The sequence below is a fragment of the Ictidomys tridecemlineatus genome, chromosome 2, assembly GCF_052094955.1.
Source record: "Ictidomys tridecemlineatus isolate mIctTri1 chromosome 2, mIctTri1.hap1, whole genome shotgun sequence".
NCBI classification, from domain to species: domain Eukaryota; kingdom Metazoa; phylum Chordata; class Mammalia; order Rodentia; family Sciuridae; genus Ictidomys; species Ictidomys tridecemlineatus.
This window is the reverse complement of record NC_135478.1, coordinates 156,051,321-156,071,423: the sequence shown is the minus strand read 5'-3', so window position 1 is coordinate 156,071,423 and position 20,103 is coordinate 156,051,321. Positions and strand designations below refer to the sequence as shown.

The 20,103-nt window shown below is 35.1% G+C and overlaps 1 protein-coding gene across 4 annotated transcripts in view; it reads right to left on the bottom strand.

Annotated features, from left to right (window-relative positions):
- Snx13 (sorting nexin 13) overlaps nt 1–19,787 on the bottom strand; it is a 142,503-nt gene extending 122,716 nt beyond the window's left edge. For 3 of the 4 annotated variants that reach the window (XM_013360139.4, XM_005328782.5, XM_078040025.1), the window contains exon 1: nt 19,654–19,787. In XM_013360139.4, coding sequence (XP_013215593.2) covers nt 19,654–19,665 — 12 coding nt within the window. In that variant the 5' untranslated portion in view covers nt 19,666–19,787. Of the gene's footprint in view, nt 1–15,309; nt 15,466–19,653 lie in introns of those variants that run through there. The other variant, XM_078040024.1, reaches the window with a different exon arrangement.
- Between the last annotated feature and the right edge of the window lie 316 nt (nt 19,788–20,103).

Below are 20,103 nucleotides of genomic sequence, written 5' to 3'. Positions count from 1 at the left end.
TCTGCACCACCAAATAAAACGAAATAAATAAATAAAGGTATTGTGTCCAGCTAAAAAATATTTCTAAAAAGCAAAGTAATACATGCACCATTTAGCATGATTGCTCCTCAGTTTTCAAATTGCAAAGCATATTTCTATGAACACAAACGACACATAAAAATGTTATTTCACAACCTAGCAATTACAGTATACTTTTCAAGTAGCTCAATTCCCCATAACCCATCACAGGTTTTGTCTACCTGGAGTTGCACCTCAAAAAGTTATTCTCAGTTTCATATTTCAAACACGTGAAATACAGTCACTATATGCAAAATCATCTAATTTAAAAAGTGTAAAAGCTTTAATCATGATATATAATTTGCTTAGTAAAAGTACATGGGTTTTAATTACTAGTTACTATGATATACTATAATTATGTGAAAGTCTTGTTTTTACTTAGCATACTATTTTCTTATGTCTACAACAAGCTGCTACCAAATTCACTATTTTACTTCTTACCTTACTCTGACGAAAAATAAAATGGAATTTTTTGAAAATGTTTTGAATGAACTCTTCATTCAAAAGCATTCATAGTTTCTCATGCATAACTAGGGTAGTTCATAAAGCCTACAAGCACTATAGTTCTAAAAGCTTTAATTTTAAAATAAAATAAATTTGAAGTAATCTGCTAATAGTGATGCCTGATGTTCTAATATTTCCAAGTTTAACAGCGCCAAAATATCATTAATGAGTTGCACTGAAACCATTTCTTCTTGCACCAAATGTAAATCAGTATAACAATCATAGATCTCCATTCCACTGACAGTTTATATCTAAGTCAAGTGGTTTCCTTGTGAATCTAACTTCAATACTCTATGCATGAAATTCTAACGCACAAGGGAGGGGAGTTTGCCTAGATAATCAACAAGGTCCTCCTTCCCTCTGTTTTTAAGACTATAACATTTCTCATACATTGAAAAAAGTAAAATCTATCAATAGTTGGTCACAAGTCTGGGACTGAGAAATTTAAAATTGTTCCTAAAAAGCATCAAGTGTAAAAGTAAAGAAATACTAAAGGCTTTGCCCTTGTAAGATAGCACAGCATACTCATCCAAGCAACACTTATGAGTGAAATGAGCTACACTACGCAGAATTACCAAACTTTTAGACTTTTAGAGGCTCACCCTAGCTAGACAGAACAGCTTCTAGCCACTAACAAGGGACCTGGGGAACAATAATTTATAAACATGGGCTTCTCTCTGGATCTTGCACCAACAATCCAGACCCCTTGTCAAAAAGGCTACAAGGCTAAGACTCCTATAAAATTAAATTCATCAAGACCCCAACTGTCAAGAACCATGCACCCAATTCAATTATCATCTGTCATAGGACTGATGAATATCAGAATTCTCCAGACTAATTCTGAATCCCCTAAGCACTGATATTCTTGGTCACCTCTAGAACTAAATTTAGTTATCAATCCTCTCCTATACTCTTAAGGCTGTACTGTTCTTGCTTTTTACTACTTCATCCAACTTCCCACTGTCTCCTTCCCTAAAGCTTCTCTCTAGGCTCACTCTGTTCCACTGTAAAAATAAGTACTCTCATATCGCCCAACAACTTCACTATCTTGCCTCAAGTAAAAAGCTACTTCTTTCCAATCTTTCAAAATAAAGGTTGCTTGTTCTTTATCATGAACCCAAACTTCAGGATGCAGGCCATGCTCCTATAAAATTTCTGTGTGTGTGTATATATATATATATATTAGAATTACTTAAAGAGCGATGAGGCAGAAAAGCATTTAAAAACCCCACTACCCAGATAACACTACGTAATATTAAAACAGATTACTTAGGGATGGAAGCCAAGCATCAGGATTTCCAATGTGCAACAAAGTTGAGATAAGGACATTGGTAATTTATAGTTTCCCGGTGATTCCAATCTGTAGTCTTATGAAAACCACTGATCCCCTGAGCACTATTAATCATTCATCAGAAAACTCTGATACATGTCAATAAAACATTCTTTTCTATCCTACATACTTATTCTGACCTCAATCTTCTAATTCTAAATCAGTTAGGGTAACTGCATCTATTTTTTCACTATCATTCAGAGTTGCAGGCTCTTAATTTTAGTACTTTTTCCTTTCTTATCTACTTCCATACTTCTTTACTTTCATTTCTAGATTGAACTCCATAGTTCACTATTTTAAAGACTCTTGCCAGTATTCACATTTATCTCACGTTGGAATTGCCTATTTTCCTATACCTACCATAAGCAATAAGTCTCATGAGCATATAAACTGTGCATGTTTTGTTCACTTTTGTATGTCTGATGCCAAATACAGTTTCTGGCACACATAGTGGCTCCCAACAAGTATATGGTAAGTAAAAGAAAACACAGATCTTCTGAACAATCATCTAAATCAATGTCTTAGAAATCAAGATCCTCCCTTCACCTCCAGTGACATATCTTTACCAGTTTATTTTCCTTTCTGATCAATAACGGCATCCTAACATATGTTTCATTTGCTCTTGGATTCTGAATCAAATCAATTCACTGAGCAACTACTGTCCACAGAGAAGAGAGAATGGGAAAAAACTGTAGTGTAACAATAAACAAAAACTATTGGAAAAATTAAGCACTAATAAAAATTATCAAGGAAGAGGAAGATAATTCATATTACTTCCTTTAAGAGTAATTTTTCTGAAATTTGATGAAAACTCTGATGTGTCTACACAAAGAAAAATATGGAACTAGGCACTGATTATTTTAAATCGGAAAAAGTAAATAAAACTTTCACTTTTTACATAGTACATTTCTACACTGGTTTACTTTTCAAGAAGCATATAATTTTTTAAAACAAAAAATATACACTACAAGTAACAATATAAAAATAACTATTTAAAGGCAAGTGGAACATATGTGTTAGGATGCCAGTTAATGATTAGAAAGAAAAATAAGCTGCAGTTATTTTTATATTGCTACTTTTAGATAGCAAATACCACTTTTCCTACAAAGATTACATCATATTCCAAATCATCTATGCATATTAAATTAACAATTATTTAAAAGATTTAGGTGAAGACATAAATCCTTACATTTATTTCTACCAATAATCACAAAATTTCTTGTACTCCACCAAACCAAAAAAATGTTAAATCAATATCCTATTTTGAAAAAGTAAAACAAAATAGTTGGTTAAATTGTGAAAATAACCAGGAAATAATCTACCATGCACAGGATCTTTAAATCAGATTTGAATATGGAAAATGTTTAAAGAAAAATATGTCACAGTTTATGTGGCAAATGGAACTTTTAAAGACTTCAGTGAGAAGCATGACACTAAGAAGGTAGAGATGATGAAGGTAAACACTAAGGCCAAGTGGCTCCTTGTAAAAAGGCAACAGGACCACACAATGATCTGAGCTGTGAATCCTGGACCTGGAAAACTGGTGAAAGAGAATGCCAATCCAGTAAAGATCTCCAAGGCTAAGCTCCAGACAGTCAGAATGTGCTGTGAAAGAAAGACAATGAGCAAACACCCCAATAATGCATGAGATCATGCAGCAAATAAGCAGATCACACAGGCAGAAACAGCATGTTTATTGTGGCTCAGCAATAGAGCACTCGCCTAGTGCATGCAAGGCCCTGGGTTCAATCCTCAGCACCACATAAAAATAAATAAATAATAAAGGTATTGACAACTACAACTAAAAAATAAACAAATAAACAAACAAAAAAATAAAGGTATTGACAACTACAACTAAAAAATAAACAAATAAACAAACAACAACAAAAAAAAAAACCCAAGCCTCCTGTTTTGAAGGACTAGTCCTCCGCCTCTAGGCCATGAAGAACACTCACAGCAGGCAATGAAAAACTACAATGTTACAGAATTTTAGATTACTACAGTTTTAGTTTACCCTACAGAACAAAGTGGTTGTTAATTATCCAGCACCACTACAATGTAAACCCATGCCCCTGCTACCCTCAAATCCTCAGTAGAGTCTTCCATAAATATATACACCATCTAGACACGATAATAAAATGCATGGAAAAAACTTCCAATTCAAGTTGAAGAAAACAATAATGGCTTAATTTCAGACTCCCTTTTGTCTATTTTCTCTTTCTTAAGTGGTATTTGATACCATTACCTGAAACTAACCCTTAGTAAAAATGCTTATAGAATTCAAACAATTACCTTCGACATCAAAAGCACAAGAAACAGAAGATAAACTAAACTATATCAAAAGCAGATTTTGTGCTGCACATGTTACTATCAAGAAAATCAAAAGTTGACACCCAGAATGGGAGAGAATATTTGCAAATCATATATCTGATAATAGAATTCTACTTGGAATACACAAAGAACTCTTACAACTGAACTCATTTTTAAACAGACATTTCTCTAAAGAAAATACGCAAAGGGTTAATAAATACATGAAAATGTGTTCAACATTAGACATAAGGGACATGCAAATGCAAAACAACTATAAGACAATAACAAGTATTCTACAGGATGTGGAGAAAACAGAATGTTCCTATACTGTTGAGGGAACATAAAAGAGTGAAACCATTTTTTAAAAGTTCATAGTTTCTCAAAAACCCAGACATTTACTATATGACCCAGCAATCCATTCCTGGGTATATACACAAAAGATATAAAACCACATATCTAAACAAGAACTTATACAAATGTTCACAGCAGCATTATTCTATAGTAATCAAAAAGTGGAAGGGCCAAGTTGTAGCTCAAGGGTAGCACTTGCCTAGTACACGTAAAATACTGGGTTCAATCTTCAACACTACATAAAAAAATAAACAAAATAAAATAAAGGTATTGTGTCCAACTTTAAAAAAAAAAGTGGACATAAACTAAATGCCCAGCAACTGATAAGATGATAAGCAAAATGCAATATATCCATACAATGAAATACTATTCAGCAATAAAAAGAAATCTGATGTTCTGACACATGACACAATACAGATGAACCTTGAAAACATGCTAAGAGAAAGAAACCAGTCACAATGGATCATATACTGTACAATTCAGTTCATAAAATATAACCAGATAGGGCTAGGATTGTGGCTCAGCAGTAGAGTGCTCACCTCACATGTGTGAGACTTTGGGTTCGATCCTCAGCACCACATAAAAATAAATAAGTGAAATAAACGTATTGTGTCCAACTATAACTAAATATATATATATCCAGGCAGGCAAATCCATAGGTACAGATTTGTGAGAACCGAGTATGGGGGAGGGGTAACTGGGAAGTGATGACTAAAGGGTGAGGGATAATTCATTACACAACATGTGATGGTAAATACACAACTCTGAATATACCAAAAATCAATGAATTGTATATATCAATGCATTGAATCGTACAGTTACATTTTTACAATATGCAAATGAATCTTAGTAAAAAAGAAAAAAAAGTTATTCTTCACATTACCACTTACTAAACAACATAGAAATATATAAGCCTAAAGAATAAGCAAGAAAACCAAGGAAACAAAATTGACTCAGGATTGAACAAGATTAAAAAAATTTAAAAAATAAGTTTTGGACTTTTTTGTTTTTTAATTAGATGCCACCTTTAATTCAGAGTTTCTTAAATTGGGGCAAGTTCTACCTCCAGGAGACATATGGCAATGTAGAGAGATTTTTGGTAATCATAACACAGGGTTAAGGGTGCTATCACAGAGGCCAGGGGCAATGCTAAAGCATCCTACAATGCACAAGACAAGCCCCCACAGCAATAAAGAGGAAGAAGAGGAGAAACAGGAGGACAGAGAGTAGGAAAACTGATTAAGAAGAGAAAAAGGAAGAAGAAAGACATAGAGAACATTTGGGATTAAAGAAACATAATAATCACATTACTGGATTGGAAGATACTGGTTCAAACCAGGAAAATGTAAATACTGAGTATTAGATGACAACAGAGAGTTACTGGTAATATTAGGTACGACAATAATGTTGCAGATATATATATCTATATATCTACCTATGTATCTACCTATATATCTATATATCTATCTCTATATCTATATATAGAGATAGATATATAGATATATAAATATATATATCTATATATAAATGTTTGTTTTTTATTTCCTTGTACTAGAGATTTAACCCCAGGGGTGCTTTACCACTGAGTCACATCCCTGGTCCTTTTTACTTTTTATTTTGAAACAGGGTCTCCTCAAGCAGCTTAAGGCCTCGCTAAATTGCAGAAGCTGGCATCACACCTGTAATCCTCCTACCTCAGTGCTAGAATCACTGTACCCAGTTTGCAGTTATATTTTTAAAATCCTGTTTCTTGGAAGATTTATGGGAGTATTTTGAGAAGTGACATAACGTTTGCAATTTACCTTAATAGTTATAACAACAAAAATAACATGTGGAAAGTTAAATGTTTTGAAAAAGCTGTATATAAGATTATAAAGCATGCTGCTGACATTTAACACTTTTAATAATTTGCCTTTTTAAAAATTTTTATAATATTTTTTAGTTGTAGATGGACACAATATCTTTATTTTTATTTATTTATTCTTATGTGGTGCTGAGGATTGAACTCAGGGCCTCATGCATGCCAGGCAAGCGCTCTACTACTGAGCTATAACCACAGCCCCTAATTTACCTTTTTTATTAAATACACTTAATTAGAAAAAAAAACTTTTATCAAATGCCTAATGGACATGAACAATAATACTCTTTTTTCTTCTACTTATCAATTAATAATGAGCTATGTTAATATATTTTCTAATAAAGAAGCATCTTTGCATATCTGCAATGAATTCTATTTAATGATACAGCACAGTTTTCCTTCAGTGTTCAGTAACACTAATCTTTTAGTTATAATTTTCACAAGAATGTTGTAAAGTAAAATTTTCTATAAATCTACGATATATTAAGAAGACAGGTTATAAATTTATTTGTATATTCATATGAGCCCACATTTTTTAAAAATAATTAGTTGTGAACACCTACATGAAAAAATGAGATCTCTGTCTAATCTTTTCAAGGTTTAAACAAACAACATAAACAAGTTTTTTAATTAAAATACGATCTCTAAGATATGATACTCCTCACCTAGGACAAAATATACAGATAAATTTTAAAAAGAAAAAAAAAAGAAAGCCGAATTTTTATCAATATGGAGATTTTTTAAAGGTTGAAATTATGTTGTGATTTTATTTCCTTTTATTAATGCATAGTGGGGTTCATTTTGACATTCATAAATGTATATAACATAATTTGCTCCATTTCAATCCCCAGTACTTCCCCCCATTCTCTCCCCTCTTCCCTGCCCTGACACCCTTCCTCTACTCAACTGGCCTTCCTTCTATTTATTGTTTTTGTAATTCGTGCATTATACATAAAAGTGGAGTTCACCATGATACATTTATACATTCACATAGCGCAGTTTGGTTAATTTCATTCTCCAGTTCCTCCCCTTTCTCAGCTTCCTTCCCTCCCCCTCAACCCTCTTCCTCTACCCTACTATTTTCCCTTCTACTTTCATAAGATTCCCTTTTTCTTAATGTCTTATTTCTCTCCAGCATATAAGAAAAAATATTCAACCCATGAATTTCTAAGCCTGGTTTATTTCACTTAGCATGATGTTCTCAAGTTCCATCCATTTACCAGCAAATGACAAACAATTTCATTCTTCTGTAGGTAAGACTCCATTGTGAATGAGTATTACATTTTCTTTATTCTATCTGTCTGTTGACGGGCACCTACGCTGGGTATATACTACATTTTCTTTATTACATTTGTATGTTGATGGGCATCTTGGTTGGTTCCATAACTTGGCTACTGTGAATTGCACGCAATTAACATCACTGTAGTATGCTGATTTTAGTTTTTCTGAATAAATACCAAGAAATGGGATAACTATTGTTAGTAATTTTGAATATATTCTTGAGATAATTAAGTATATTAAACATTCTGCTTTTTATAAAACATCTAACAAATTTTTTAAGTAGCATTTAAATCATTTCTTTAAAAAGGTCTCTCTGAACAATGAAGATGATTTTGATTCATCATGTTTTCTGAAATAACACCAGAAACATATTGAAGGGGGAAAGGGACATTATTTCATTATTTTTCAGGGCAAAAAAGAAAACATCAAAAATAAAATACAAAAACAAGTTTAAAATACAGCAAAGTCTAGGTGTGATGGCGCACACCATTAATCCCACTGGGTCTGGAGGCTGAGGCAGGAAGGTCCTGAGTACAAAGCCAGCCACAGCAAAAGCAAGGCACTAAGCAACTCAGTGAGACCCTGTCTCTAAATAAAATACATACAAAATAGGGCTGGGAATGTGGAGCAGTGGCCAAGTGCCCCTTAGTTCAATTCCCAGCCACCTCATCCCCAAATAAATAAATAAAATACAGCACAGTTTATTAGAAGGGAAAGAAGACACTCTAAAGGGAGACAGTGGGCCCTTTCACAGAAAAGAGACCTAAAAATTCTTGATGTCCAGGTTTCTCAATAATTTCCTATTCCATTTAGATGCCCTCTCACTACAACACTATATTAAAATATAGTGTATAACTCTGACATAACACAGTATTGCACTTGGCATTTCTAAGCCAACAATCTAGTGACTACCAGCTATTTGGACTATTAAAGTACTTAAAGATTCTCCAAACATCATTCTCTACCATTATCTCATACTAAGAAATAAGTTCAATTACATAGAAATTCATCTTGTTTTAACATCTGAATGAATTAGAATAAATTCAATTCATACATCAGAAGATTTCATTCACAAGTGTTCCTCTATGAAAGTTTACTGGAGTAAAACCAAAATAAAACAGGTCATATTCACAAAAAGCCCTGTTTATCCCTCATTCATATACTGTTATAACAATATAAGAATAACAAACACTCCCAATATTTACAACTCCTAACTTGCTTTTCCTGATAATATATAATCCAAGGGGAAATCAAAACTGTACAAGTCTATCACAGCAGATAATGTTAGATCCTCAATGTGTGGCTTAACACTAAACTGTCACCAATCTCCTAATCCTTCATTTATTTCTTACGAAAAAGGGCAACAAATAAAATAATAATTTGGGCTAGCGTTTACTAAGTACTATTAGGACTTTTGTGACTAATGTTGATTTAGTGGAAAGAAAATTAGTCTTTTTAATCAATATAAATTTAGGCAAGAGTTATATAATAAAATTATACTGGGCTGTATGTTTAAGAAAAAACAAACTATCATATTTACTAACCTTATAAATCAGCAATGAAAAATATTTTTAAATTCACAAATGAAACAAACATAAAAATAAAACAAATTTTCTATTATGGTCTTTTAAATTTATTTGAGGGGAAGGAAAAATGAAAACTGGAAAAACAAAACTCAACATAAGCAAGTCTTTAAAACACAGAGAATATAGAAGTGGTGGTGGTGAGGGGACATACACAAAGCAACAACAAGAAAGAAAAAACTAAATGTAGAGGGGAAAATAGAGACAGACAGAAACTCACACAAAAAGAACCTTGGTAACATAATCTCTAGCTAAGTAAAATGTTACTGTATTAGAACACCCTACTCCCTTTAGTCTAGCAGTTTATTGTATTATTACATGAACCCACATGTAATAATACAATATGAGCAGCTGTTTTATAAAGGAACTGGAAATTACTTATCTCCTTAAATACCCATAATTCTGATTTATATAAGTACTGATTGTATTTGTAATAACTCAGCCCTAAATCCTTTTCTTAAACTACTACACAGTACTATTAATAACACAAACCAAGTACATATTAGAAAAAAATTAAACATTCCTCATCTTTCTGTTCCCTGTGACAATTTTATAGAATTTAATAAATTGTAAAATACTCAATTATTTGATTATTCTAAGACCTTTCTATAAATTTAGAGCTACTCTGTATAATCTTACTAAATTAGCAAGAATTATAGTACTTTACATGTCAGAAAACTGTACAATAATAACATTTTGAATGTATAATATGGGAGTATACGAGAATTTTCCCATTTTATCTTCACTAAAATTTTAGTGGTGTGTGTGTGTCTGTGTGTGTCTGTCTGTCTCTCTCTCTCTCTCTCTCCCCCCCCCTCCTTCCCCCCCTGCCAAAAATACATAATGGTTAGTCAAAACTTCTGATTATGATCAATTCATAATATTCAGTCAGGTGTCATCCCTCCTAAAATTCAGTCTAAACTCAAGTTTTTAGTATTCACTTTGCAAATGTAATAATTAGAAAGCCAATAAAAGCTGAGATTGAAAGTAATGAAAGAATGGGATCACCTGAGTCAAAAAAGAATTAGTAACATTTTTAAACTTACTCAATGAAACAAAATATAGAAAACATCAAAAATTAAATTCTAAATTTTGAAAATCACTTGCTATTTATACAAAAAGAAAAATAATAATACCTAGTATTATTTATTATTACTTTGAGAAATACTGTACAGTATTTGAGAAATACATGTACTTAACATGTACTACTTAATACTGATAAAAACCCTATGTATTAGTAATTCATAAATCACAGGGATGAGAAAACTGAGGCAGAAAAGTTACTAACCTCCCCAAAGCCAAAATGTTTTGAAGCAACAAAATTTAGATTAACTAATGTGACACCAGCCTCACTCAATCAAAAGTTTAGCTGGGTGCAGTGGCACAAACCTGTAACCCCAGTAGCCGGGGAGGCTGAAGCAGGAGGATCACAAGTTCAAAGCCAACCTCAGCAACTTAGTGAGGCCTTAAGCAACTCAGTGAGACCCTATCTCTAAACAAAATAGAAAAAGGGGCTGGGGATGTGGCTAAGTTGTTTAAGCACCCTTGGGTTCACAATCCACAGTATCAAAAAAAAAAAAAAAAGTTTTTATACACTGAAATAAGAAATATGCATTTGTGATATGAGTCCCATAACAAACATAATCTCATTGTCTTCATAGTCATATAAACTGTGCATTAATATAAAAATAACAATCTAATCAGATACGAAACATTAAGATAACCATATCCCTAATTAAATTCAAGTTCAATATTTTTTGATCCAGCTAATTCCAGCTTCCCTCACTATAAATGAAACACTTTAAACTGAAACACTTTATTGAATATTCTATCAGATATTAACTTCTAGAATTTGGGGTTCATAAAATACAATTTGAATAAATCATAAGACACTCTCAAAGCCTATTAGGTTTTCTAAAACCTTTATGATTTATGAAGTACACAATTTGTTTCTTTATATATCTTTGTTGTGTTCCACCCTTCAAGTTTTCTCCAATCTCCCTCTAGTTATTTCCCTCTCCTGACCTATCACAATTAGACTATCTGCAATACCGCAGGAGAAAAAAAAATCAGATGTAAAAGTAGCTGGATATTATACTAATAGTTGCAGTCTGATTAAACCAATGATTTTTCTCAGCTGAGAAAAACAGTTATTTCAAACTCAGAAAGAGATACCAAAAAGAAATCGCAAAGTACAACATGGCTTGTAGAAAGAATGGATAACATTTAATAGTGTGTTTTGAAGTCAGACTATTATTTCCTAACATTTAAGTAACAACTGAAATGAGGTGATATTTTATTTTATAATATCTATTCCATAGAATAATACTACAGCAGTTTACAACTTCCAAGCTCAAAATATGGTGAATCCTGTGGCCATTCTCCACACATCACATTGTAACACAACTCTAGCATGAAAAGAAAGAAATCATACAAAGAACTGTGTATCTATCCTGTGTCAAACCATAAGGAAACTAGAAGTAGTTTCAGAGTTTCAGAAGCAAAACCAATTCAGGATTTAGTGGAGCAACAACTAAGGATTTTTCAACAATGCAGGGTGCTAAGGTCAAAAGCAAAGCATTTAGGGCTTTCATAAATGATTGAGAATAAAAGGATCTCAGGACTAACACTAACTTCAGAAGTACATTATAAAGATTCTAGTTTAAACATTTAAACAGAGTAGGCTTATTTTATTAAACTTTTCTGTTATATATTATTTCTCTATACAAAGGAATTATAAATGGGCAAAAATGACCAACAATAATCTGTTTTTAAATGTGACCCTAAGAGACATTTTAGTCAAGAAACTGTGGTAGCAGCTGCCCTCCTTGGAAATGTTCCCCCAAAATTTCCAATTTTGAAATCCATGACCAAATTGTTCCTTAGTGAATATTTGAGAACTTTCAAGATAGCTCCCTTCTCACTATAAATGAAACACTATAAACTGAAACATTCGGCTAAATGCATTTTGTACTATTATCAACAAAGCTTTCTTTAAGTGTCTCTAGATCAGGAATAAAATTTAAAGTAGTACTCATGAAGCTATAATATATATCAAGTAATAAATGAAGCAAAATAAAAATCTAACTCTTGCAATTATAATTGAGTATATCAATAACAATCTAATCAGATTTTTCCCTATATGAAAAATTAAGATAACCATATCCCTAATTAAATTAAAGTTCAATATTTTTTGATCCACCTAATTCCAAACACAGTATTCTCACTATATAAACTGTATAAGACACAGATAGTAGCCATTCATTTAAGGGTAATTAATTGATAGTTTAAATTTAACATAAACAATCAGTATTTTTTCATTTCTCTCTTAATTTTCTTGAGGAAATATTTAGCATGCATTTATTTAAGAAATACTTAGTGACAGCTACTAAATGTCAAGCTCTGTTCTAGGCTGTGAAATACAACTTTAAGCTACAGCCTCAGAAGTACCCTAGTAGGAAAAAAACATACAATAAGCAAATAAACATATAATATGTGGAGGTGAGGGACCAGGGAATCAAATATTACTTTCCCTAGGGTAATGTAATTTGCTAAAGTCTCTCAGTAAAATTTGCTATACCACTCTAAGGGGCAGGGGGAGCTTAGTTCAATGGAGAGTGAGGTCCTGGGTTCAATTCCCAACACTGAACAAAAATATATATTTTTTTTAATTTTTATAAAAATAAAAAAGATTTGGCCCGGGGTTATGGCTCAGAGGTAAAGCGCTTGCCTCACACATGCAAGGCCCTGGGTTCGATCCTCAGCACCACATAAAAATAAATAAATAATATAAAGTTATTTAAGAATAAATAAATAAATAAATAGTCACTGATTTTTTTTTTTTTAACACTTCTCTGTTCTCCCCATTAACTGCTCTCTCCTCACTATAAATTACCATGGAACAATTAAAGACAGTAGAGACTCTTCAGTTATAAGAAACTCATTTCAGGGTTTCCATGCTACAGAAACGACTGAGGTGATCTGCCTACAGCTGTAAAACTAATCTAAGTCAAATTTATCTTTTAATTATATCCTTGAATCTTGTCTTCCTCTTAATTTTTCATCCTTTAATCGTATTTGTTTTATTTTGACAAAGACCTCCAGGCTTTCACTTTGATGTCCAAAGTGGCGCAGAGCTAAATTTAGCTCTGATAGATTTCTGAGGGCAGGTTTCTGGTCTGACTCACCACTTCAGCATCAGAACTTATTACCAAGTGCCTAGCACAAAGTAGGCATATACATATTTGGTGAAAATATTAATCTATTCAAATCAATTTATAGCATAATTTACAATCAAATCCTTATAAATATTATCCTAAATAGCATATTTTCCTTTCAAAATTTTTCTAGGGTTAATAAAGATTTCCCACAAACATTTTAAAATATGTACATACAAATGACTGCTTCACCTCAAAAGGGCCACCTTTTTCAAAACATTTTTAGGAACATCCTTTAAGAATTTCTTTGGGGCTGGGGATGTGGCCCAAGCGGTAGCGCGCTCGCCTGGCATGCGTGCGGACCGGGTTCGATCCTCAGCACCACATATCAACAAAGATGTTGTGTCCGCCAAGAACTAAAAAATAAATATTAAAAAATTTAAAAAGAATTTCTTTGAAATCAGTTTACTTACACACAAGAAACTACCCTGTTCGTTTGGTAATTCCAAGACCTACTCTCAGTACATTTACTTTTCTTTCACTTCTTTTAGCCTATTCCCTGTGTTCCTTAAACTTACCAATAGCCTAAGACCACCTTCCCTTCCCCCAAAGCTAAGCCACCAAGAACCTAGTAAGTAATGAAGCTAGTTAAAGCCTAGGATTTGAATTCATATTAGTTCAAGGTATATTAAAAAAAAAAAAAGAACTGATGTTTTAACCACTAATGTTTGTACAGTGATTGACAATTTATAGAGTTATACCCTCCATCTTACTTGATCTTCATAACACTGTGAAAGCAGCTAGGAAGGTGCTATTATCCCAATTATACACAGAAGGAAACTAATGCTTAGAAAGTTCAAAGGATTTCCCCAACATCACATCAAAAATAAGTACATAAAGACTCACACCTTATAATGCTTCACATATAGGTTAATTTATGTGTTGCCTCACTACTGTAATAATATTGTTGATAGAGTTAAGTATGTATCACCAGCTGGGCGTTGGGGTAAATACCTATAATCCCAGCGGCTCAAGTGGCTGAAGCAGGAGGATTGTGAGTTCAAGACCAGTTTCAGCAACTTAGCAAGGCATAGGCAACTCAGTGAGATCCTGTCTCTAAATAAAACACAAAATAAGGCTGGGGATATGGCTCAGTTGTTGAGTGCCCCTGAGTTCAATCCCCAGAAATAAATAAATATAGATACAAAAATTATTAAAACTAGTTAGCAATATTCAGCTTAGCTGGTCAAAAGATGCTAAACAATGATGTGTGAAGAATGGCAAAGCAGACTCATTCTAAACACTGATGGTCTTCTACTCCCTTTATAAAATTGTTTGCAAACTTCAACATCTTTTGAATGTCACTGAACCTATGGAGTTCTTGTTCTGATTAGTAGTCTTTAAAATGTCATGAATAATAATTAAAGAAATAGTTCATATTTATCCCAAGAATGTTTCTACCATAAATAATTTTAAAAACCAAGTCATAACGTACGTGTGCACCCGTACATGTTCATGTTTTAAAAGAGCATTAGAAGTTCAAAGATGCTTTCTACATGCACACCTTCTCACTATATCTCAGGATTCTCCCCAAAACAAGAAAGTCTCCATGGTTAAATAAATGCAATATGTTCCAAATTCTATCACCTTCTTTGTGAGAAAAATCACCCATCAAAAGTGATAAGAAGTCTTTTTTTGGTGTGGGAGAGGGGTCAGTGATTAAACTCAGGGGCACTTGACTACTGAGCCTTATCCCCACCCCACTGTGCATCTGATTTAGAAACAGGGTGTTTTCCTCTCTGCAGGTGGGCAAAGAGGTTTGCCCAAATCCTCCTGACATCACCATTGGGTTTAGGACTCCAGGAAGGGGAAACTCACCAATCGAAGGCCAGTAGTGGATGGAGTTCTGGCGGTCGAGAAAATGGGTTCAGGCTGTCCAGTGAGTGGCACTTCCGAAGGAAGAGGGAGCCAAAAGTGGGTTTTAACCCTCTCCCGGGTTTCGGCACCAATGAAAGAAAAGTGACCACAACACTCAGAGCAACCAAGAGATCTTTATTGCAGCAGTGCAACAGAGGAGAAAAGAGAGAAAGAGGAGAGAGAGAGAGAGAGAGAGAGAGAGAGAGAGAGAGAGAGAGCAAGAGCGCAAGGATGCACAAGAGAGAGACAGAGAAAGCAAGAGAAATAGCAAGAGAGATAGAGAAAGCAAGACAGAGAGGGCAAGAGGGAGTTTTTATAGCCCAAATCTAATGAGGTCTCTGGGTCTGCAAGCTGCCTTCTTGGCACAAGGGGGGTTAAGTACTTGGCCTTGAGTGGGGGTTGAGTGTTCAGCCTTGGGGGGGGGGTGGGGGCAAAGCGCTCAGCCTTGAGCGGGGACTTGGGCGTTTGGGCTTGAAGCAACCAGGTGATAAAGAGCCAGACAGAGGGTTTTAGTGACCAGGTCACCCTGCAGCTAACTTTGTTTGGCATGCCCTGCAGACAGTTTACTCAGTCTGTCCTGCACCTAACATTCTATAACTTTCATTCTCCGCAGTAATACATAGAATCATAATCCTAATAGCTTTTGAAACACCAAGAAAAGTTTTAAGGTATACTAATAAAAATGTACTGATAAATATTTCATTATATTCTACTGTTAAAATCAGATTAATTAAAACAAAGTTTCAGTTAAATATCTCCCGTCCTAATTTTTATACACAGATTTTATTGTTGGTTTAAAAAAAGAGAGATATGTCAGAGGTTGAGTGGATTAATATTAAACAAATAAATTTCAAGTATACCATGAAAAATTTTTTGCCACATGCTATAGGAGAAACATTAAAAGTATGACATTCTAATAGAGGCAATGACTGAAGTAAAAAATTATAATAAGACATTAAATATATCTGTGTGCATATATAAGCGTTTACATATATATATAGTAAGCGTTTACATATATATATAATAGTTCAAACTGAAGCCAAAGAGTTACAAATGAGAACTATATAACTGGGTCTGTTTTCAATTCATACTAATCTAATATCTTTCACAGGTTTCAAAGTTCAATGCACATATTAGTTTGCTCAACTGAGTAATTTTCTCTTTCAGCCTAACTTAAAATAGCTCTAATGAATAACTCAGGTGGTTTCTCATTTCTGAAAAGGTTTCAATTAAAGGTATATTTTGAAAATGCAAAACTGAAGTTTCATATAAACACTTATCATTGCTGTTATCATGTCACTGTACTTAGTATTCCCACCTTGGTTTAAAAAAAAAAAAAAGTAAACTGATATTAGCTACCAAAAAAAAAAAAAAGATAGATACATTCCATACTGAGCTACAAAAAACAGCACATAATTTTGAGTAAGAGGACCTAAGTGCCACTCCTGGCTCCACCACTTGTTACATGATTCTAAACAAACTATTTTAACTTTCTCAACCTGTTTTCTCATCTGGTTAATGTAGATAATATCACTACTGCAATGCTGAGATGTAAAGGAACCAGGTACAAATTCAACATTTTCTAAGCACAGGCAATGCTTGCTGTGCATGACTAACTTAAAGACAGGATAATCTTTCATGCCACATATCATCATTGTATATTTTGAGATATAACATGAATTAAATCATCCTCTAAAACCTGCAGATCTAAGTTAGAACTAATACAGTAAAAAAGAAGTCCCACACTACTAATTTTTTAGTAACCAATATTTAGTGAAATTTTACATCTAAAATATTTCAAAATAGTACCATTTCACAAGGCTTAGAAGTTTTGTTTTTGTTTTTGCTTTTTGCTTTTTTTTTTAAGGTCAGAAAAAAGCTAAGGTGAAGTAAAAAGTCTTTCTCAAGTAACAATAGTCTTTCAGTTTACTAACAATATTCAGACAAGGAAGTAGCATGTTTTAAAACCTATCAAAAGAGATGAAAACTACTAAATGAAAAGCAGCTGAGGCTGGAGTTGTGGCTCAATGGTAGAGAGCTTACCTAGCACAGGTGAGGCACTGGGTTAAATTCTCAGCACCAATAAAAATATCATTCCATATTAAAAGATATAACCAAAAATATTTTTTAAAAAAATAAGAAAAAGAAAAGCAGCTGAGCAAAATGGTCATCACTCTGTGCTCAAGAGCCAGAAGATGAGATTCTAGTTTCAACTATGTCACTAATAATCTTTTAACCTTGGATGACTCTCTAGGCTTCAGTTTCCTAATCCATAAAAATGAATACTGAAAACTATAAATGAAATCCAAGGACAATTTAATCTAGATCTTTCTTTGAAGAGGCGATCCAGAGTAGTGATTAACAGAATGGCTCTGTAGTAAATGCCAAGGTTAAAACCCTGGGTCTGCCACTTACAAACTTGTGAAGGCACACACACAAAACACTAACATACATCTTGCTACTGTCATTTAATTACTGCTTAAAATACTTTGCTCAAACAAAATTATAGTAAATACACAAACTTCAGAAGTCCAATTTTCACAAATCAAGACACCACTACTAGTCAGATACCACTTTCATGTGAAAGTAATAAAAATCTTTAAAACATTCAGCCAAGTTCTAACAAAAGATGGCCTTATAAAACATTACGTAGTAGAGACACCTATGAAAACTTATAAGGATAACTATTCTCATCAAAATGTCACATTAAAGGTAAACACAGAACTTATGTGTTTTCTTTCTTTCTTTCTCTCTGCTGTCACATGGGGATAGAAACCAAGGCCTGCACATGCTAGGCAAGTGCTCTGCCACTGAGCTGCATCCCTAGCTATTTTTGAGAAAATGTCTTACAAAGTTGCTCAGGCTGGTTCATAAATTGGCATCCTCCTGCCTCATCCTCCCAAGCAGCTGTGATTATAAGCATATGTCGCAGTGCCCAGCTTACAAAACTTTCATTTTTTAATCTGCTAATGACAACAGAAATTCATGATGCAGTGACAGTTTCCAACAATGAAATTACTACAGAAATGAAAAACCTGTAGAATATGGAAATATAAAGAGAACTTCTAACTTCTAAAAATAAGTAGTTACAATCAAGTAGTATTTACCGAACACATCAAATGCCAGGATTTGTACATAGATTAAATACAAACACCAAAGTATGGCATTTCTCCGAGTTCATCAAGTTCCAAGGACAAAGTAAGGTACGTATCCTTTATCATCACTTTCACACATAAAAGCCACTCATCTATAAATGTTTTTATTTCCTTCTTTGTGCATGTAGGACTACTTCCCATTGTCCATTAAAACTGCTTCCTATCTTAGGTTCAGCCCACAAAGATGCCTAAAATAGTCCCTGATATGGGGATCCTCACAGTACTTAAAGGATACAGATTCTAAGAAAAACCTTATCAAATCCACAAACTTCAGTATTTTATAGGCAATGATGGTAACACCTGCATCTACTATATATAACTGGGCTAACTTCAGTCAAGGACCTAGTTACACCAATTCAATTTCTCCCTCTTAAAGTACTGCTAGTAAAGGCAAACTACTTCTTCAAAAAGTCTGTTTTGTGCAATGGACGGTAGACATTAGAAAAGGGAAACTGATTCGCTGTTGCCCTACTTCCATTTCACGTCCAAGGAGAAAACCATTCCAGAGTAGCAAGGGGACCATATACACAAATCAAGAAGGCAGATGCTCCATTGAACTTTGCGGTTACCAGATTTAAACGAACGGTGACAGGATGTGGGGAAAGAAGAGGGATGGTAAACTAAGCTATCCCAGTGTAGCTTAATGGAAAACGTCTACTTCATGAAGCGATCAAAGTAAGGGATGGGAAACAAACGGATCTAGCCGAGCGGCAAACCCAGGATGCTGACTGAGCTCGGAGGTGGAGGGCCTGGAGCCCATGGACCCGAGAAGAGGAACCTCGGACAAACCTTAGGGCCAAGGAAAACCAGCAGCAACGCACAGGGGCCAACGCTGCCACGGACCAGCATGTAAGGGGACACCATGAAGGGAGCGATTAGTTAGGACGTAGCGACAGCAGGCGGGAGCCCAGTGCCAGGGGCGACTTGGCAAGTGGCAATTGCGAAAGGCGAGGCACCGGCAGCCGAAGGTAGTGGGACTCTGTTGAGTCAGCACAGCTTCTACTCTGGGGGCACTTGTAGGATCCCCGCAGCTCCTCAGGCCCCCGGCGGGGGGTCGGGCCCACGGGCCAGAGAAATGATGTTCCCTGATGGACTGGCGCCGGCCCCTTCCCCATTTCACAGGTAAACACTGGCCGCCGTCGCCGCTTACCTCTGTTAACATTATTACACCCCGGGGAAGTGAGGTCCTCCCTAGCCTCGCCGCATGGCAACAGCCGTAGCAGTAGCGAAAACTGCTCGGGCCGCCGCCAACGGCGGCAACTGCTCCTTCAATCCTCTCCCAGGCGGCGGCTTTACTCGGCTTCGCTGGCTTCCCCCCGGCCCGGCTGCTCGCGACGGACGCGCCGCCATCTTGGAAGAGCGACGTCCGCGTCTCCCCGCGACGTGCGCTCCCATTGGCGGGCGCAGGAGCCGCCGGCGTCTCGTGACCGTCTCCATAGCGCCGGCGCGCGGAGGAATGGAGGCGGGCGCGGGGTCGTCCCCTTGCCGCCGGCTGCGGAGTTCCCCGGGCTAGGTGCCCCGGGCAACTCGGGATTGCTGCGAGGGGAGAGAAACCCCTGCCTCGGGGTCGCAGGGAATCTGGAATGCTTGCCCGCGGAGT